This window comes from Artibeus jamaicensis, unplaced genomic scaffold (assembly GCF_021234435.1).
Source record: "Artibeus jamaicensis isolate MK-2021 breed Jamaican fruit bat unplaced genomic scaffold, CSHL_Jam_final scaffold_847, whole genome shotgun sequence".
Classification (NCBI taxonomy): Eukaryota; Metazoa; Chordata; class Mammalia; order Chiroptera; family Phyllostomidae; genus Artibeus; species Artibeus jamaicensis.
Genome location: NW_026522057.1, coordinates 1683249 through 1703837, shown reverse-complemented (window position 1 = coordinate 1703837; position 20589 = coordinate 1683249). Strand labels below are relative to the sequence as shown.

Below are 20589 nucleotides of genomic sequence, written 5' to 3'. Positions count from 1 at the left end.
CAAGTGTTTCAGGACAAGCCAAAGTATAAATCAGGAAGGTTAATCAGATTAAATTGGTTCCCAAGCCTAAGTGCTGAGCTGTGGAATGTTTGTTTACCATTTCCCTCTAGTCCTGCCCTAGAGTTTTAGAGTGTCTGAGGCCCTGGGAGGGTGAACAGCAAAGCCCAGCACCCTGTGACTAGCACACAGGTGGCAGCCCATGCAAGGTCGGTTCCATGATGTTGCTTAGGGTTCGCTCTGTTGGCTGCTGCAGATAGTCACATCTTCCATTGCTGTGGCAACTTCTTGGGTTTCTTGGCACAGAACTGGACCCGATGGCTTCTGGGCACCAGGCAGGGCTTAAGGAGGATAAAGCCGTGCAGGGCCTGACGGTCTGACACAGTATCTCCCCTGTGTTGGGATGCACTGGCAGAGCGGGCCTGAGGGGCCTCTTAGGCCCTGGGCGGGTGTCAGTTTTCTGTGAGTGTTTACACTGTGAGGTTGTTCCTTTCAAGAATTCCTGAGGGGAGTTCAAAGGGGGCTTTTCTTTGAGCGATTTGGAGAGCGAGAATGAGAGTGAGACTTGAAGAGGGAACAGGGGCCGGAGGTGCCTTTATCTGCAGAGAATTGCTCCGGCTTTCCTGATAGAAGCTGCTGCCGCCTCTTAAACAGCTTAGTGCAGTCAAAAGACAGGCGGACTTGAAAGGCTGTTTTACAGTGAGATCAGCAGGAGCCACAAGGCAGAGAGCTGGGCGCAGCGGAGCAGAGGAGGCTGAGGCTCCTCGTGGAGTGGCAGTCGGGGGGTGGCTATCAAAGGCAGCCCTGGATGATCCGGACTGCCTCTGCCCTGAAACCTTGTCTGCACAAGCTGACCATCTGTCAGTCTACCCTCCCTGGCCAGGACCGATAGGCCCCAACTCTGGGGGCCTGGGTGTGGCCCTGCCAGGCAGGCTGGTGTCAGTGCATCGCATTGATCACCCGCCGGGCGGGCCCAACTGCAAGCCGGGCAGCGCGTGCTTAATGTGATTGAAAGGCAGTTAAAATGGCGGTGACCTTTTCAGGAGGAATTAGATTGCCTGCCAAGACCGGTTAGAGGGAGTGATAACGCCGGCTGAAGAAGCTGCCCAGCCGACTTCAGAGAGAGGGAGCGGAGGCAGGATGAGCGGGCAAGCAGTGAGGCCCATTTAAGCTGTGCTGTGCGTGCTGACAGAACAGAGATTGCTGTCCTTGTTAGATATGAAAGAATTGAAGAGTCGCAGATAAGTTCCTGTATCTGATCATCCCATACCCTTCCTCATAGACTGGGGCCCCTCCGTCATCTTCAGCAAAGCTTTCCAGTAGGCCCGCTGGGAGCTGGTCTGATGGGACAGGTTGGTTATCTGGAGTGTCGTCCACTGTGAAGCCGGTGTGCAGGCAGGAGTTTTGGTGGGGACACTTGGCTGAGGGGAGCAGGCCTTGGAGATAGGACCTGTGGTTACTGAGGGTGAGGCCCAGGTGTGCTGGGCCTGGGTCTTTAGGACAAAATGAAAGACCAGACAGAGCAAGTAAGCACTGATCATAGATCCAGCTAGAAATTGATTTTTAAGAGACTAAGGACATAGGTAAAGATGTCAAGTGAGCAAGTTGGATGAATCTTTCAGTGTCTAGGAAACACTCTGGCCTTCCTATTTCTAGAAGCCCTAGGCCATTAATTGTCCTCTCAGAACCTTCGGTCTGCTCACCTGCTGCTGTTTCTCCCCGCCCAGAGTTACAGCTGCATGAAGGGATGCACGTGGAGCCTAGTGCTTCCCCAACTTTCCTCTAAAAGAATTCAGCAATTAGGAGAAAAAGGCGCTCATCCGGGGCAGCTGCTTTCCCCTGGACAGAGCAAGGGGCCTCTAGGCTAGAGCAGCAGGCCACAGGGAAAATCTAATCACACAGCCCTTGGGGGTGAACCTACGCCTATCTGCAGTCAAGGGAGATGTGTGGTGAGTGAGCCACACCTTGCCTCATTTCCCATTGCCACCTCTTCGGCTCTGGAGAAGGGACTTAAAGTGGTGGTGAGCTTGGATCCCTCCCCTGTATTCATTGCCAGGAAAAGTTCAACAGCTGTGAGGAGCCTGGAGTTCATCCATATCTGAAATGGACAGGCTTGAGAGAGGACATTGGAGTGATTGGTTTCAGATAAGGTGACAGTGATGTGGCAGGCACATGAGTGGCAAGATGAAGGAATTTCCAGGAGGCAGCATAGGATGTCGAAGGTGCTGTAACTGTGTCTTTGAACCCTGAAGGGAAATGCATTGCTAGAATCCAGCACTGAGCCCCTCTGAATCAAACAGGTGGGAGGGAAGGGACTCGCAGGACCAACTGTGCAGGGTGTCTGCCCTGTCCAGATCCTGGCCTATGAGTTGCATCTTTCTTGAGTTGCTCTCACAGCTTTTGGCTGATTCCAGGTAGCCTGAGTGAGGTGTCATGGAGAGGTCAGGTGGGACAGCTTAGGTACAGATTTATTTTTCAACTGGCTATTGCTTGATAAAACTTCAGAGCCAGATTATGAGTCAAAGGGGTGAGAAGCTTGTGATTCCAAGAGCCCAGAGAAGAAGGCCTTGCTATAGCTCTGTCTCCTTTGGCATGTTGGTTTCCAAAGGATGGGAGCACCAGGTGCTCAAAATGTTCCTCAGCACAGACCTGCTGCCTGATGGCGATCAGTAACAGGTATTGGAACAACCAACTGCTGGAGGCAGTCTTGGAATGCAGAGAGTTTAGGGCCGCTGCCTTCGAACTCCTTACCACCTTTAGTTGTAACTGTCGCCTGGTGGGAGGTGTGGAGAGGTGGCAAGGAGCAGGGCACCTCTGTCCCCTGTGAAGACTGATGGGATTTAATCGCCTTTTGGAACACAATTGTTAAGCTGGAACTGAGGGAGTGCAGGCAGAAGGAGCAAGTATCAATGGTATTAAACGGTGTCTGTCTCTGCGTCTCTCCTGACGTGAGGCAGTGAAACGCGTTACCGAGGAGGCCCGGAAAGTGGCTAAGTGCGTTTGACACACGCCAACTCCCTGCCTCCACACTGGATAATTGCATTGTCAACTGTTCAGCGAGGTGGCAGGTGACACTGCAGGCCGATTGATTGTCCCGCATCGCAGCTCCCCAGACTGTCAGCTCCCCAATCGATGGCGTTTACACAAGACACCGTAACTGCATCTGTAACTAATTCCAGTGTAAAACTCTCCGGAAGCTGTTGCCCCTGCAGCCTCCCCCCCCCACCCCACCCCCCCATGGAAAGCACAGACCTCTGGAGGGACCCAAGACTTTCCTTTCTCCTAGCCGTTGGTTTTGTTGGGAACAGTAGGTGAGGAAATCAATGGCTCCTTTTTTGTGGTTTCAGGTTCCAGGACATTACAGCCCCTAGTAAACGGGCATCTCCAGTTTCTCAATCGATTATCTGATCAATTGATTGAATTAACACTGATTTTTTTTAATCCTCAATGACCTGGGAAGAAATGAGTTTATGGGAGAAGGGTCGTTTTCATAAAATTTAGACTTGCCTGTCATTTCTGCCCTTAACTCTCTCCTTGACTATCAATTGGCAGGAGTTTTGGCAACGTTCCTGCCCTCCCGGGACTGGATCCTGCTCTGCTGAGCATTGTTGACCAGCAGGCTTAGTTTGCCTGTGGGCAGCAGCCCAGCCCTTTGTGCTGCTTTAAGGTGGGGCCAAACCATAGCAAGGGAGCCTCCTTGGTGACTGAAGGGTTCTCCAGGTTATCCTGGAGGTCCTGCAGGCTGAGTCCTTTCCCTGGACAGCAGCAGCAGCAGGAGTGGCAGCTTGCCTATTTTCCCCCGAAGCCGCATGGAACAGGAGCCAGAGGCTTGGAAAGGAGCTCCCTGTGCCATCTTGCTTCTGAGAACTGGCTTGGGATGTTCCAGCAGCTGAGAACATAAAATGACTGTGGAGCCTTCCTCTCAAAGCCTGGGGGGGGGGGCGGCAAGCTGGCGGGGGTACTATCTGTGTAATACAGCTTTATGGCCATCTCTTTTTATTATAATTCAGAAGTCAGAAAGTGACATATCATTAAGAAAATAAAGGTTAATGTGCTGGGAAGAAGGTGCGAGCAGGCTGAGGCAGCCTGTTCTGAACACCTGTGAGGGTAGGAAGAGGCTCCCAACATCTGTCTCCACTGGGGAGGGCATCAGGGTTGGAGTAAACTGCCCAGACCAGAGACAGGCCTTTTTCTTAGAAAACAAGGTGTGCTGTGCTCTCTGTCCTGCCCGACTAGTCAGAGGAGCAGAAGCCTGGCTGGGGCCGGTAGGGAAGACTGGTCCTGAGAGGTTCCTCCAGGATACCAGCTACTCAGGCCTTGGCCTTCCTTTGAGCGCGGAGCTCCCAGGACTGACCAAGGGGAGCAGCATTGCAGCCAGTACTGCTTGGGTGTGTCGCATGGTGTCTGTCATGGGCCCGGCCAGCTCTGCTGGGTGATGCAGAAGTCACCGGAGAGAGTCAGACTGGGCTTTCAGTCTGCTTAGGGACAGTGACGCTACGCGGTAGTAAATGTAACTTTGGACTCACACAGGAAGCAGTGCCTGTGGGACTGTCTGGGGAGGTCTTGTCCATGCTCGGCACTCTGAGGGTGGTGATCAGATCTTGCAACTCTGCATCTTCAGTGCCAAGCCAGGGAGAGGGCAAGTTCATTAAAGGTTAGGAGATGTCGCTGAGGTAGGAGTGCCTTTAGGAAGTACAGGGTCTGGTACAAATAACTCTTTTTTATTACAAAATCATAAGCATGTAATTCTGTCACATAGCAATGTCATAATTGAGCACACCACATGACATTTTAGGTGAAATGTTCAAATTAAAACTGTAAGTTATTACACCTATATTATTACCCTACCAATCACACTCAAATAGGCGTTACTTCTGCTAGACCCTGTATTTCTAGAACAACTACTATGTGTAGATACTATGTGTTAATACAGGTAGAAGGCCTGGTTGAGCCAGCCGGGGTTGGCAGAATGAGCAGGAACTTGTTTTGTAGACCAGGAGAGACAAGGTTCTGGGCAGGAATAATGGGCAGCTGAAAGGCACGGGAGTGAGAGGAAACATAGGATTCGGAACTACAATACCTGTTTCACCGGAGCACCAGCCTGGCAGGCAAGCGGGCTGCAGAGGAGAGGACTTCAGGCCCAGGACTGCTTTAAGTCTAGAGAAGCTGGGGCTTTGTGGCACCAGCTTTGCCATGGGTTCTGTGATTTCCTTTTTGCCCACCCAGAGGCAGGGCTGGGTAGGGCCAGGCTTGAGCTGAGGATGTGAGGCTGACTGCTGAGCTGTGTGTACTTGGGGGAGGGGGGTTGGCAGGGCTCGGGGGGCACACACTGTAAGTGAACCTGATAGCTACATTCTGATTGATGGCAGAGTTTGTCTCCCAAACTGTCAGAGGGTTTATAGAGGTGCCACTCACCCACAAGGCAGGAATTGCTTGTCAGGACACCTGGCTGTGAATAGGAGACAGAGCTGTAACTTGGTGTTTTCTCAGCTTAATGGCCTTGCTGCTGACCTGCCTGCTGCTTCAAGCTTGTCGGTTCCTTTGGTGTGTAGGGCAAATGAGGACTGTCAGGGAAGGGTGGAGCCTTGCAATACCCAGCCCTTCTCTTTCCCTGGTGCTGCTTACCTCTGGGACGAGTGGAACCTTTATTAGAATAGAGACCAGAGATGTGGAAGGGGAAAGAAAGATTGGAAAGAAAATGCTTTTGAAATGGACTTGAAAGATGGAAAACAGTCCAAATGGAGTGAATAGCATTAGCAAAATCTTAAGAGCAGGACATACAGGGTTATGTTTAAGGTGCAGTAAGTAGTCTGTTCTTATGCATGGGGTTCGTGGAGTGAAGTGAGGATGAAAGATCCTAATGGCTCTGGCTGAGGAGCCAGACTGGATTGTGCATGCAGCGGGGAGCCAGTCAGTTCCGGAGCCGGGAAGAGAGGGTCAGCTGTATGGCAAGCCGGGTGAAGGCACAGACAAGATACTTGAGGATCCATTACAAGACTGCTACCCCGATGAGAGTGTAAGAACCTAAGTGGAGAGGAAGGACAAGAAGAAATTTCTGAGATCATCGGGCAGAATTCTGAGCTTCTTCACCTCTTGTAAGGATTTCCCTGCTGATTCCACTAGTAACAGACTTCATCACTTTCATCTCTTCCTGTCCTGGAAGGGCTGCTTTGTGAGAAGTGGCTGCTGGGAGAAGGCCAGGGTGGAAAAGGAGGAGCAGTTCTGCAGCCTCTGACCCTGGGCTATCACAAAGGGCAGTTCTGGGGGTCAGGCTGCGTGATAAGTGCGGGGGCCTAGTATAGCTTCAGCTGCTCTCCCTCCCCACTGTCTCGAGGCTCTGCCTGTGGCCAGGCCTGTTGAACCTTGGTGGGGTCAGCCGCCTGCCTGGCTCTGCCTCCACCCCACCTGCTTGCCCTCATGGACCGCTTCGAGAGGCAGGTGTGCGTGCCTATCCTCTCGTCTGTCCCCTTCTAATCCCTTCATAACTGCACTTGTCCAGGAATCTGGGCTGAGTGAGGTGGAAATGAATAATTAATGTCAGGCGCTTCAGACACCAAATATTTGAACAGCTGCCTGGTGTTTTTGCTGGCGAGGACCTGGCAGCCCAAACCAGGACGTTGGCTGGGGGTCCTGCTGTATAGCTCTGACTGGCCTTAGCTCTCCCCTCCGATGGACTTGTCAGGCTGGACCATGGGGCACAGAGAATGCCAGCGTCCTGGGTGGGGTGATCTTGGGAGACCTTAACCTGTCCTCTGCCTGCTCTCCTAAACTTAGAAGACAGGTGGACAGCAGGCCTGCGTACCTCCAGGAGGCCTGACATGGTGTTTCAGAGGGCTAGTTCATGAGACCACTTGGAACAGTTAGGTGTGGCCAAGAAGGATGAGTTTTACAGTGAAAGGGACTAAAATATCAAAGTCAAGAGCACCTAAGTATCTGGCTGGCTGTATCCCAGGCCCGAGTTTCTGTCTGGGCCTTATATGGCCCCAAACTTGACCCTTTGCTAAAGGCAACCAAAGAGGCACCCTTGGCCCAGTCTTGGTGGCCCCCGATCCTCCTAACATCCCGCTTCCCACAGGCTCTGGCTTCGTCATGTGCAGCGGCAAAGAGAACCCGGACAGTGATGCTGACTTGGATGTGGACGGGGATGACACTCTGGAATACGGGAAGCCGCAGTATCCTTGGGGCACTCTGGGGCAAGGTGGGGCTGGTGGGAGAGGCCAAAGGGAGTAAGATAAGTGGCTAGCACCTCTGGTACTCACCCTCCATCCCCCCCCTTCCTGGGGTCAGTATCTCAGTTTTGGCCAGGACTCAACCCTCAAGGCCTACTGCAAACTAGGATCCATTTGTCCTTGACCATTATGCCAGATACACAGAGGCTGACGTCATCCCCTGCACAGGCGAGGAGCCTGGTGAAGCCAAGGAGAGAGAGGCACTCCGGGGCGCAGTCCTAAAGCAAGTGTGGCACAAGCTTGGGAGTGGGCTAGAGGAGAGGGACAGGAAGCCCCTGGGCAGGGGTCAGTCTGATACCCACCCTCAGGGCTGTCCTCGCCTGTCTTCAGGGCTCACTTCCTTTTTTCTCCTTCCCTTCCTCCAGTGGCGGCCCTCCCAGCACACGCATCACACCTGAGTTCTCTAAATGGGCCAGTGATGGTAAGTCCTGACCCAGGTTAGGAGTAGCGGGAGAAAGGAGATACCCTTTGGGTGGTGGTGACTGACTCAGGCCCAACCCCTCACTGGTGATGCCCAGTCTGGCCAAAGTATGAGTTGCCTCTCTATCCCAACAGAGATGCCATCTACCAGCAACGGCGAGAGCAGCAAACAGGAGGCCATGCAGAAGACCTGCAAGAACAGCGACATTGAGAAGTGAGTGGCCAGGAGCGGGGGCCCTGGGACAGCAGTTAAGTGGGAAAAGGGGCTGCCAAGGGCTCCCGGCCCTCCCTTAGTCCTACAGCCCTGGGCACACAGCTGACAGTGAAGCCCAGCTGGTCCTGAGCATGACTCTGTGAATTGATCACTGGGACACGGCCCTGGAGCCTTGATGGAGGGAAGAGCAGTTTGCCTGCCTGCCTGAGCGCCTGCTCCGTGGCCTCCACCCAGGGAATGTGATGTATGGCCACCCAGCCCAGCCGGCACACTTGATTCATCTCCAGTTTCTGTTTCTTAATCGGGAGCTAAATTGGTTTCATTTTTCTTGTCCCGGGTGGTGCTCGCAGTGGGTTTTAGGCAAGAACATTGGGTCTCATCACTTCTGGTTGGAATTTTTGACCTGGGTTCTCTGGTAGGGGAAAAGGGGATCCCTTAACGCTTCACCCAGGCTGGGCAGTCCCTGGCCCGAATCCCCACGAGCCACAAGGACTTGAAGTCAGCCGAGCACCTAATTGCCTTTTCACACGCCCAAGCACGGGTCAGTTCTAGCCCCGGGAGTTGGCATTGTCCAGTTCAGGGTGCATGGAGCTGCTGCCTTTGGCCATCGCTTAACTCCTCACACCCATCCCGCCCTCCACTGGAGGCTAGGTTGCCTAGGGTTAAAGGCAGCCTCTTCATCCCAGGACCAGTGTTCCATCTTGCCTCCTGCCAGGAGAGTGGATTGCAGGCCAGTGCAGGGCTGGGTCGGTGGCCCAGGGTCACCTCCCATTTGTTTCCCTCCATTTTGTGTTGTCATAAATTCATTCCAGCCCGTTGTGGTTGATCAGTTTATCTCGGCCAGGGCCGCGAGTGCTGCTGGCATGATGTATGGGCCGCAGCGCAGGGCCCGGCTGCCCATGAATCACCGCAGCTGCTCTGTGTCAGCGCTGGAGCGGGCCGCGCGGGTTCGGCGCAACCGGCTTGGGGAGGGGGAAGGAATGACGTATGGATGTTTATTTAATAATTCTCTCCTACTCCAGCTGAGCGGGGCGGGCGGGGCCATAAGGGGCGCCCGCCCTCGTCTGAAGGGGCTGCTCATAAATCAGAAAGACAAGATCATTAATCAGGGATGGCGCCCAAAGGGGAGGTGGGGGCCAGAGCCAGTGGCCATCCATGGAGGCACTGCCCACCCAAGGCTGAGGGAAGTCAGGATTGCTGCCCCACCTGTGCGAGCACTGGCACCAGCAGGCACGGCTCTGGGACAAGTTGGGGCTGGCAGCGTCATTGGATCTGGGTCTACAGAGATCGGGGCCCTTTAGTTCCCATGACCTTTCCTCGTACAAGGTACCGTTTCAAACCCAACATGTGTTTCACCACCCAGCAAAGGAGGCAGGCAGGATGCCATGGCTTCTAGGAAGTTCTCCACCCTGTGCCCTGGAGGGGCTCAGGAATAGCTCACAACCAGTGCAAGTCAGGGGCTGGAGGTAAAGAGGAGAGGCCTGGTATATGCCGAGCAAATCCAAGATAGGGTGGACTCTGGAGTTGGATGCAGCCCTGAAGCTTCGGGGGATGGAGTGGGGAATGGCTTCATTCTCTCCTGGCCCCATCCTTTTTGTCTTTCCAATTTTAGCTCATTCTCAGGTTTGGGGTTTGAGAGTTAGTTTTCTACTCTGGGGTTAGCTGCCCCCAGCTCCATGCCTTAGTTTCCCCATCTCTGAAATAACCGCGTAGGACCAGACATGCCCAGTCTGGTCCTTGGAGGGGCTACCCATCTTGTCTCCTTGTCAAGAATTAATAGCTGTCCAGATGGGGATGGTACATACAGCATTGGGCGAAATGCTGGAGGAGGGCAGGTGCTCCTAAGGAGAGAAGGGGTGGTGAGGGCTTCCAGAGCTGGAAAGTGGAATGGATGCTCCCAGGGAGTCATCCAGAGCCTCTCCGAGCTTCCCTGGGGAGGCAGGGCAGAGAGAGTCATGGACCCCTGGAGTGGTGAACCTAGAGCATCCCTGATAAAGGGACACAGCCATCAGGGAAGTCACGGCGTTGCTGGTATCCTGAGAAAGAAAACTCAGAGATCCGAGTGTTACTGTCTGTGGAATATTACCCACTGTCCTCCCTGCAACCCTCACTACCACTTACCCACCCAGCAAAGACAGACCACCTGTAAGCTTTCAAGCTTTCTGAGTCAGCTGTCCACCGCACGCTGGCAAAACAGGCCACCCTTGGAAGGCCGTCCCTCCCCGTGGCAGACCGCTCTCCTGAGTCCACCTCAGACCACTCTTGGCCTCCTGACTGCATGAATGAATATACCCTGCCAAAGTTCAGCTCTGACCCTGTCACAGCCCTCTGCCAGTGTCCTCATGACTGCTCACTGCCTCTAAGGTAGACTTCACTGTCTTCCGACTGTGGCATCTGAGGTCTTCCCGGCTAATCTCCTTTCCCCCGTTAGCACCTTCTGCTCACCCACAGGTGAGCCTTCCAGCCAGATGGGGGTCTTGGGCCTTTTGGCCTTTGTGCCTACCTTCCCCAGCCTGGAGAGCCATCTCCTCTTGTGTCTCGTCTGTGTAGAATGCTGGTCAGTCATACAGCTACTGATTGATCGCAGAATCCATCTGCGGGGGTTTAAATCCCATCTCCCCGACTCTGAATCATGGGCAAGCCACTTAATGTTTCTGTTCTGCTTTAGTTTCTTTCTGTATAAAATGAGAATATTGTAGTCTCCTCATGGGGTTTTTGTGAGGTGTAAATAAAATAATTTTCAATCCCTCAGTACAATCCCTGGCATTTAGTAAGTGCTTAATAAATTTCAGCTCTTTTATTTGTATTATCATTACTATTCCCTAAGGCCCCTGTCTAATACTTTCTGTTCTGTTCCTCCAGGAAGCATTCTTCTTCCTCTGAGCTCCTCTAGGTTTCGTTCACTTATTCTAGGAGATGTGGGAGGGATCACTCCTGGAGACAGTCCTAGCTGTTCCCAGTTCAGTATTGCAGTCCAGAGTCTTCATGAGGTTGTAGGGACCTTCTTGTGCGGTGCTTGGACAGCAAGTAAGGACTGCTAGGGCATCTGATGTGCCTTGGAGGATACAGCAGGGAGCAGTTGAGGCAGGCCAGGCCTGTACCCCGGTGGCCTAGATTGTGTGGGGCTCATCTGTTCCGCCCATCTCTCGCTCTCCCTGGGGTTTGGACTGGTTCTTTATTCAGCAGATGTTTGCTCATACTCACATGCCTACTGTGTAGCTAGCAGCAAGAGTCGAATTGGTGGAGTGAGCAGCTTGCAGGGAACTGAGTCCACCAGAAACCAAGACATTTGTAGTTACACTGCTGTGGTAGAATCCAGCACAGGGGGCTGGACGAGCACAGAAGAGGCACCAGTGGTGCTGCTGGCTGGAGAGCTGGAAAAGGCTTCTGGGAAGAGGTAGGCTAGGCCTGAACCATGAGGTGGCAATGGAAAGTTAGGAGGTAGGGATGATGCAGAGAGAGCAGAAGGTGTCTAGGCCAAGGGAATAGAAAATGGTGTGTGTGGAGAAAGTATTCCAGTGTGGATAGAGCTTAAGTATGTGGCAGGGTGCTGAGTGATGTGGCTGGCTGGGGATGGACCAAGGAGGCCCTTGTAAGTTTTGGGGGAGTTTGGTAGAGCTTTATTTTGAGGGAGACATTGAACTCTTAGAAGTAGAAATGGTCAAATGTGTCAAAGTCTAGTGCTGGAGAATAGAATGGCATGAAGGGACCGGAGACAAGGGGTGATGGCCGAGGTGGTAAGAAGTGAAGAGATTCCAGAGTTAGTAGGAACTACATGACCAATTTTGGATGTCAAGTGTAACAAGGATGGTTTCAGGCAAGAATGGTTTGAGAATGACCCCCAGGTATCCTGTTTAGAAATTCACCAGGAAGGAGGGTGAAATGTTCATTTCTGGAATGTGGAGTGTGCTGATACAGGATATGGGCAGGAGTATTTGAGAGATATTTGTATATGAATCCAAGGTTTAGATCCAAGGCACCTCCCTTGGTTTAGAATCCAAGGGAGGTGCCTGCCCAACTATGCTGTCCTCTTTACAGAATAACCGAAGATTCAGCTGTGACCACGTTTGAGGCCCTGAAGGCTCGGGTCAGGGAACTTGAGCGGCAGCTATCCCGCGGGGACCGTTACAAATGCCTCATCTGCATGGTGAGAGGAGGGAACCTATGGGTGCCCTTGGTCAGGCTTGAGTGCCCTCTGGGGGTTGGAGAGGGTCTCTGCACTGTGATCTGACTTCTTGAGAGGGCGGGCTTCAGTGTGACCCTTTCTCTGCCCACCTCCTCCCTAGGACGCATACTCGATGCCCCTAACGTCCATCCAGTGTTGGCATGTGCACTGCGAGGAGTGCTGGCTGCGGACCCTGGTGAGGCAGCATGGAGATGGGAGCGTGGGTGGCTGTTTTGGGTACCGCCCAGGTGTCCTTGCTTATGTGTGAGCCTGCTTTGGGAGCGGGATGAGGAGGGGCAAGAGGCAAGAGGGAGCAGGAGCACAGAACACAGCCAGAAGCCAGGAGACCCCCTCCCCAGGCTCACCACATCTTGCCCTCCCCCTGTGGGTTCACTGCCTGTCTCTTCCCCCTGCCCACACCACCCCGCCCTCCCCAAGGCCCACTGTGTCACACACATTGGTGAGATCCTGGGTCGGGGGAGGCTGGGTGTGGGCAAGCAGGACCGGGGCCTCAGCCCCTCCCCCTCCCATTACTATGCTCCCTCTGCTCCTGCCCCCGTTCTTTGCGTGCGGGAGCAGCCATTAAAATGTCGCCCGGAGACAGCAATAAAAGGCCCGGACGTGGGCTCTGTGTCCTGATCAAAGGCCGCATGTAATCTTGTTAGGGCCGCAGCAGCCACAGCTGGACCCAGCCTTGTTCTCATTACTGGGGCTCCTGCTGCGGGGCTGGCCAGGCGGTTTGATCCTGGCATCCCCCCAGCACAGGAGCGGGCCTGCCTGCCTGCTCACAGAGGCCGCCGTGCATTCCCAGTCTAGGCCGACAGGACCGAGGTCCCAGCATACGACTGGTCCAGGCCTGGGTGCTCACATGAGCGAACATGCGGCTCTGTGTGCCTGACCAGAGCCCTGCCTGTTTCCCTGCAGGGTGCCAAGAAGCTCTGCCCTCAGTGCAACACTATCACAGCGCCCGGAGACCTGCGGAGAATCTACTTGTGAGCTAGCCACCCCAGGCAGGCCTTGTGTCAAGCAGCCCCGCCTGCCTCTGTGATGTGACCCTGTCCCTTGTACATATTTGCACACAGGTTCCCCGTGTACATACCTGCGCACTTGTGTGCACACACACACACACAGGCCTCTGGAGCCAGAGTGGAGGCTGAGGCCCAGGCCCTGCCTGCTGGCTCCCACCAAAACTGGGGATCATACCCATTCCAGGTTCTGTTCCCAGAGTGGGGCAGGTAGGTGTAGCAGGGCAAAGCTCCTGATATCCTGCCCACAGACAGACAGACTGACAGACAGACATGCAAACACCAGACTGAAGCACATGTAATATAGACCGTGTATGTTTACAATGTTGTGTATAAATGGGGTAACTCCTTACCTATACCTCCCCTCCCCTTTGGTTGTATGATTTTCTTTCTTTTTTTTTTTTTTTTAAGAACACCTGGAAGCAGTGCCTCCTTCAGGGCTGGCTGGGGGCTCGGCCCATCCTCCTCTTGGGGTGCCTGCCTCTCCCTCCTCCATGGTGTCCCTTCCCTCTCCCATGTGCTCAGTGTTCAGTGGTGTATATTTCTTCTCCCAGACATGGGGCACATGCCCCAAGGGACATGACCCTCTCCTTAGTGTTAGCTCCTGGGGCTCTTCGTAAGGAGTTGGGAACTGCGGGGGAGGCACAGAAATGGGAACCAAGCTACAGCAGGGGCTGAGACGGGGTGGCTGAAGGTGCTCCTGCCTGCCCAGCCTCGTGCTAAGAACCATCCCTGGGATTGGAGCTGCTGTTCCCAGGGAGAACTGCCACCTCCCTGCCCCTCCCCCGGGCCCCACGGTGTGATGCTGTGTCTGTATATTCTATACAAAGGTACTTGTCCTTTCCCTTTGTAAACTACATTTGACATGGATTAAACCAATATAAACAGCTGCTGCCTGTGTGTTTGTGTGTAGAGGGGTGTGGGTGCTCGGGGGTGTGGACGGAGGCAGTTAAGGGGTTAATTCCTGGCAGCAGGGTAGGGGAAAGGACTTGGCTATGGGTGTGGAGACGGGTGGGTCTGTTCAGGGACCCTGGAGCACTACCTGGGGGTGGGGGGTGGGGCTGGGGACCTAGACTCCTGACTATTGATGGGTGGGGGCTCCAGGTTAATTCTTTATTGATGTGGAATCGTCAGCTCATTAATCACAGAAGAGGTCAGAGCTTGGGGGTGCAGAGGGGATGCAAGCTCTAGCCCCCAGTCTAGGGCAGGTGAAAACACAAGCCCCAAGCCTCCAACCCTTTCCAGTCCCCTGAAACAAGCCAGGGACCAAAGGTGGAACCTCCATCTCAGCACCCCTGTGGCTTTTTTCTGTTCTCCAACCCAGTGACCAGTAGCTGAGTGTTGCTACTGCCTGGAACCCCAAGTGGAGATAGTAGAATCCTCTATAACCCAACGCAGACCCTCAAGTCAGGCAACTGCGGCTGGGCAAGCTGGCTCTGAGGTGGTGCCTTGTCAGGTCGTCATCCCCATGGCTGCCGACTACAGAGTGACGAGTGTCTGAGCTGAGGGCTTTGTCAGGCAGTGCTCAAAGCCACAGGTGCGTACTCACCCACCACAGAAAGCTTGTTTTTAGAAAATACTCTAAAATTCGAGACCCCAGAGTATCTCCGTAACTCCAGGCTCCTTTTATTTACAAATCCTCACGTGCCGGGTCCACCTCTAGCTTCCCAAATCCCCTGTCTCACACACACCAATCTCCGGGATGCCCACAGTGCATGTGATAGAATCAGGTCCAGTCGGCAGCTCCCGCCTCCTGCACCCAAAGACAAATCACCCCGATTGAAACCCCAGTGGAGGCCCATCACAGCTCCATGCCCAGTTTGATGGCTCCAAACAACCTGAGCACAAGGATCCTGAGGCCAGAGATTCTATGGGAATGTATGTGGCCTGTCCAGGTGGAACAGCCACAATGGCGCTAAGGGTTTGGAAGACAAGTAGACAATAACCAGTTCCCATGAGGCGGGCTCAGTTCAGGTCTCCAGTCTCCCTTCTCCCTGCCTTGGACTTTGCAGGTCTTTCATGGCTGGGCCCACGTACTGAGGGTGAGGGCCTGAAGCAGACGGTGTTGTGAGATTCTTGATCTCCCATTCATGACGCAGGCAGCACTGCCACCTGTTGGCCATGGCTAGAAATGCAGCCACACAGCCTAGGACTCAGCGGCCAAGTCCCCAGAGGGCCCACGTGGACTGACTCCGTGCAAATAGAGCTCTCAGAGGGTCCACCAGCCCTGAGAACATGAGGGCTAAGCTCCCTCCCAGAGCTTTTCCAGCCATCTCCTCCACTGCCTGTCAAACTCTCAAAGCTCGGCACCACCCCCAAGTCCCTTGATCACCACAGCAAGCTTCTTCGATCAACACAGCCTGAATGCCTATTTTGTGCCAGCACTGTGGAGCAGACTTGTGGAATGTAGGGGATACAGAATTCTAAGGCTAGAGCCACCACTCCTGCCCAGAGAGGATCCAAATGAGACTCCATCTCGGAGATGAGGGAGTTTGCTGTTTCAGCCAAACAGCCCCTGGCCCTGGTGCTGGTCTTCTGGGCTCCTGACTTCACCTGTCCCAGCTCCCGTACAGCACTGCTGTCTTCCTTCTGCTCCCACTCCATCTGCCCATTGCACACTCACTTTGCAACCTTCCTAGATCCAGTGGTTTCCTGGCAAAGTGTGGACCTGGGCAGGCCCACCACCTCTGCACCCTCAGCTCCCCATCTGCCTTCTACCTCAGACACCCTGGCAGTGAGGTCAGAGAAGTCTGCATGAAATGCCAAGAGGCATCCATGGGGATGGTACTTCATGCCGTGGGGCTTTGCCCTTCTAGGGACTTGGAGCAGAGATCACAGCGCCTGCCCCAGCCTGATCCTACCCTCTGGCACCTCCTCACAAAGCTCACTTCCCATTCAAGGAATCAGAGATGAACCCAGGGGCTATCAGCCCCCCACCTGCACTTGGTTAACCCCATTGGCCTAAATGCCACAGGAATCGGCAGCCTGATGGCTACACTGGTCCAAACGCAACCACCGCCAGGCTCCCACAGAGACATGCCCAGGGACTCCCACCTGCTAGGATCCTGGGATAAGCAACCACCACAGTCCCCCAGGACAGGGCCCAAGGGAATTCTCTGCTTGGGAAACTGCAAAGTCCCAAAGGGCTGAAGGGAGTGGAACCAGAAGAGGACCCCACCCATGCATACAGTTTGTAGGGAGGTGTCAGGCATTTATTTCTGGAACAGAGGTGAGGTGGGTGGGACAAGGATCTCAGCAATGGACACAGCTGCGCATGAAGTTGACGCAGAGGCTCGTGTAACGAGTGGGGTAGTCACGGAGGTGGCTGACATGGGCAGATGACACGAAGTCCACCGAGTGCACCACAACCTGGTGCGCCAGGCGGGCCTCCGCCATGCGCTCCACATCCCTGGCCAACACCACCTCATCGGCCCTGGAGTAGAGGTAGAGCTCGGGCCAGCCAGAGGCCGCATTAAGTAGCCGGTCATAGAAGTGGGTGTGGAAGAGGGCGGTGAGTGGAGCGAGCAGGACATGGAACAGGACTGCTACCAGGGTGAAGGCCACCAGCAGCAGCAGGCGCAGTGCGGCAGGCCGGTGCTCCAGGACGGCTGCCAGGGCCCGCAGAGCCCCCACCAGGTTGCTATCACCAGGACCGCTGTCAAAGATGGTGCCCACCACACGCAGATGGCAGAAGCGCCGATGGGTGTGCAGGAGCTCCAACACGTATCGGTACAGCATGGCACCGGCGTTGCTGAAGACATGGAAGAGCAGGGGCTCCTTCTCAATCTCATAATCAAAGAGGAGCTCAAGTAGCTTCTGGGCCAAAACACGAAGTGAAGGGATGCCCAGGGACTCGGAGAAGAAGACCATGTGCCACGGAGCTGTGTATCGGATCACGATGCAGCCCTGAGGAGAGGAGAGAGACCTGACTGATCCTCAGGGATGGGGCGGGTAGGGACAAGCTAAGGTCAAAGGGGTCCAGCAACTCCAACCTCCTCAGGCCCAGAAGCCTTAGCAGTACTCCAGGCCTGCTGCAGCCTGGGCACCAGCTTACCACTCACAGACACAGTGCCTTCCAGAGTGGAAGGCTGTAGAATAGTCACTGGCCAAGCCCCCTCAACCCAGGATGGTATGTGAGGCCTGGGACCCAGAGCACGCTTTGGAGACGTCTGGGCTGACCAGAAGGAAGTCTCCTCACTCTGGTCCACTTCCGGTATCCCTCACACCTGTAACCTTACATCCTCATCTGCTCAACTCTGGCACTTTTAAGGCCTTGCTGCTTGGCTACACCCTGCTGCAGTGACTCCCCTCTGCACTGTCTCTGCCTCCCAGGCACAAGGAGTTACCCCCATAAGACCCTGCAGACCCCAGCCTTGACCACCAGAGGCCACTCATGAGCCAGATCCGCATCATGTGTCTCTGGCCACTGCTACCTTCTCACAGGGGCCCTAAGAGCAGTCCATACTTTCTGGCATCAGGCACCTGGCACCCACTTGCCAGGGATCACTCCTCCCACCTACCCTGAAATTCCATAAGTAGTAAACACTGTCATTCCTCAAATTCTAAAATCTGAGCCAAATTCTCTCTAGGTTTCTGTACCACTCAATACATAAGTCAAGTACGCCTCAAAGTCTCCAGACGGATCCTCTTCTAGGCCAGTTAGAAAAGGAGGCCAAAGCCATGTCTAATTAGCCTGTTCTGGAGACAAAGAGCCCTTTGTTAGGGCACTCAGAATTAGGCAGGCTCTAGGGTCAGACAGTGCTGGGTTCCCAGGGCTGGGTTCCATTCCCAACACCACTTATTAACGGTATGGACAAAGATGAAAATGTGTCAGTGGACAAAGAGCAATTTACTTCGTCTTTCTGAGTCTGTGTCTCCATCCATCTCATCATGTTACGGTGAAAATAAAATGAAAAAAAATGCACCTAAGGGTCCACTACTCAGCACCTGGCACAAACTAAACTCTTAACTAATAGTGGCAGTAATTAGTGATGGCAGGAGGAATAACAAAGGCCACTACTTGAATGGCCCATAGCCGAACCAGGTTGGTCAGCTGAGGCAACCCCTCGCTGCAACACTCCAATCCGACAGCTGCTCCGCTGCTCTTCCCGAGGCCCCGGCACACCTAAGCACCCCTCCCAAGACTGCAGAGGGGGTCACTGATGTCTCCTGGCCCCTTGGCTCTGGAAATTTCACAGAGTGCTCTGCTCTCACTCCTCAGGAGGATGTGAAATGCCTTCCCACCCAGCCCCAACCCACACACAGCATTGCCCACCAATGCAAACACACTCCTGCCACACAACCACACACACGACTCCCAGACTACAACAGAACCCGTCCGCCTCACATCCCACAGATGCAGACACCCAAGGCATCTGCCACTCACTAGGGTGCACCCACTGCAGCACCTGTGAGTACACAAAAAACAGAGCTGCCAGCACACACCCACGAGCACACATACCACTGGTGAGGACACACTTTCATGTTGCACTGCCTTGAGTGCATGTCTGTGTGTGTGCACACACCTGCTTCTCCCAAGGGACATTCACATGCAAAGCTACCTGCTGGTACAGACCTAAGTTCAGCAATCCTGTGAATGCACCATCTTTGAGGGCACGCATAGTGTCCCTCTAACTCCATGTGCCACCTGGGTGTACACAGAGCTCACCCTGTGAACCCCCAATACTCCCTGTGAAGGCCCCCACACACTGAGCTTCCCTGCACCCAGAGATTTGGGCCTCACTTGCTGGTTTCTGAGGTGCCTGCCATCTCTGCTGCCACCTCCCTAGTCCAGTGCTCTTAGAAGTCCTTGTGCCAAGGACCTGGGTCTCGCTGCATGTCCAATCCTAGTCTCTTCTCTCTCCCCAGAAGCAACCATCACTCCATGTCCACATATGCTCGTCCCAGGACAAAGCCCTGCTGTGTGGCTCCTCACCAATCTCTTCTTTATTTTCAGTCTCTTCTCTAGATTCCTACACAGACCAATCACATTAAAAAAAAAGCTCCTGCTTTACACCAGGTTCCCCTCTAACTCCATCCCCCCTCCTCTCCACCTCACCCTTCCCCTCCCACTGGCTCCAGTGAACAGCTAATCTGCTCCCATGGAGGCCATCACATTCTCCCAAATGGCCAAATCCCGCGACACCGTTCAGTGCCCATCACACCGCCCTTCCGGCCGCATTCGGGATCGCACGCTCCTAGACAGACTCTCCGGTGCCTGGACTCTTCGGTAAGTTGTTATCATGAAAAAGGGGGACTGTTCTAGATTTAAAAGAGGGCCCAGGAACTAGATGCAACGGCTGATCCTGGATTAGATGCTGTTCGGGCAAATCAGTTATGAAGGACACTTTGGGCACCATTAGAGCATCTGAGTAAGGACTAGAAACTGGATGAGATGAAAATGTGCCAACATGCGAGGGTGGAGCCCACGATCTGAAAAAGAGCGGACATACGACAGCACATTCGGTAGATCTCGTTTAGGTAAAGAAAAGATACGCACACAGAAAAAAGCTGAAAGGATGAGCACTAGCGTGTGAACAGAGGCAATCGCTAGGTGGTGGAATATGTGTTTTTATTTTCTTTTACATAATAAAGTATTAGGAGTTTGGGGTTGAGAACTTTTCCCCACACCCATCCTGCCCTCCCGACCACGGGGTAAAGGCACCCCTTCCTCTCCCAGACGACCCTCCGCCGGCCCTGCCGCCTGGAGCCCTCTGCCTTCCCGGGGCTGACCCTTTCTCCCTGTGCCTCCGCCTCCACGACATCTTCCCTCTTGCCCTGTCCAGTGGCCAGTTTCCCAAAGACTCTCTGCAGACCCTGCCACGCTTTCCTGGGTTTTCCTGCCCCTCTTTGGCCACTCCTCCTGTCCTCATAGGACCCTCCTCATCCTCCACTCCAAATCTGGCCTCCTCAGAGCTGTCTTAGGCCTCTTCTCCTTGCCCTCTACACACCCCTGGGGGAAGCTCATCCACCTGAGAACCTATGGCTTCTCCTCCAGTGATCCTTGTCTCAAAAAACACCCCCCACCGCCCAGGAACTGCCGCAGCCAGAACCCCGGCATATGCTGGCCTCCAGTCCGGGCCCTTCCAATCCTTCCCCTGCTCTGCAAATGAGGGGCCTTTGGAAACACAAATCTAACTTCCCACCCCTGCTTAAATCTCCTAAGGACCCTCCTCGGCCTCATCTCTTAGCAGGTGCTCTTTATTTCCTCCTCTGTTCTAGCCACACTCACCTATTCCTATTTCTCCACTTGCCCTCGTGGGTCTTTGTCTAATGGCGAAGCCAGACGAAAAAGCCCCACCCACTGAGTGGAATTCAGAAGTGGCTGAACTGCTTGCACAGTAAGGCAGCCTATAAAAGGCAATGCCGAAGGACCACCTTGTTGGTTGTGAGGAGCCTAAGCTCAGACCTACCCTTTCTCCCAACCCTTCTCCATTCCAGGGCCCACACACACCTCAGACACAGTGCACACATGGGCCAGCAGAGGGATGCCAGGGGGCGGGAGGGGGAGCTCCAGCTGGCTTTTCTCCCAGGTAACGC

At 54.2% G+C, this 20589-nt stretch overlaps 2 protein-coding genes across 5 annotated transcripts in view; one reads left to right on the top strand and one right to left on the bottom strand.

The window, feature by feature from the left end:
- The window catches only part of RNF220 (ring finger protein 220), a 222399-nt gene extending 208459 nt beyond the window's left edge, over positions 1-13940 (top strand). For all 3 annotated transcript variants that reach the window (XM_037149258.2, XM_037149257.2, XM_037149256.2), the window contains 7 exons: positions 7073-7169; positions 7363-7449; positions 7592-7647; positions 7782-7860; positions 11899-12007; positions 12147-12221; positions 12950-13940. In XM_037149258.2, coding sequence (XP_037005153.1) covers positions 7073-7169; positions 7363-7449; positions 7592-7647; positions 7782-7860; positions 11899-12007; positions 12147-12221; positions 12950-13021 — 575 coding nt within the window. In that variant the 3' untranslated portion in view covers positions 13022-13940. The remainder of the gene's footprint in view (positions 1-7072; positions 7170-7362; positions 7450-7591; positions 7648-7781; positions 7861-11898; positions 12008-12146; positions 12222-12949) is intronic.
- Positions 13941-14155: 215 nt separating this feature from the next.
- The window catches only part of TMEM53 (transmembrane protein 53), a 31838-nt gene continuing 25404 nt past the window's right edge, over positions 14156-20589 (bottom strand). For both annotated transcript variants that reach the window (XM_037149261.2, XM_037149259.2), the window contains exon 3: positions 14156-16956. In XM_037149261.2, the coding sequence (XP_037005156.2) occupies positions 16303-16920 (618 nt within the window). In that variant the 5' untranslated portion in view covers positions 16921-16956 and the 3' untranslated portion in view covers positions 14156-16302. The remainder of the gene's footprint in view (positions 16957-20589) is intronic.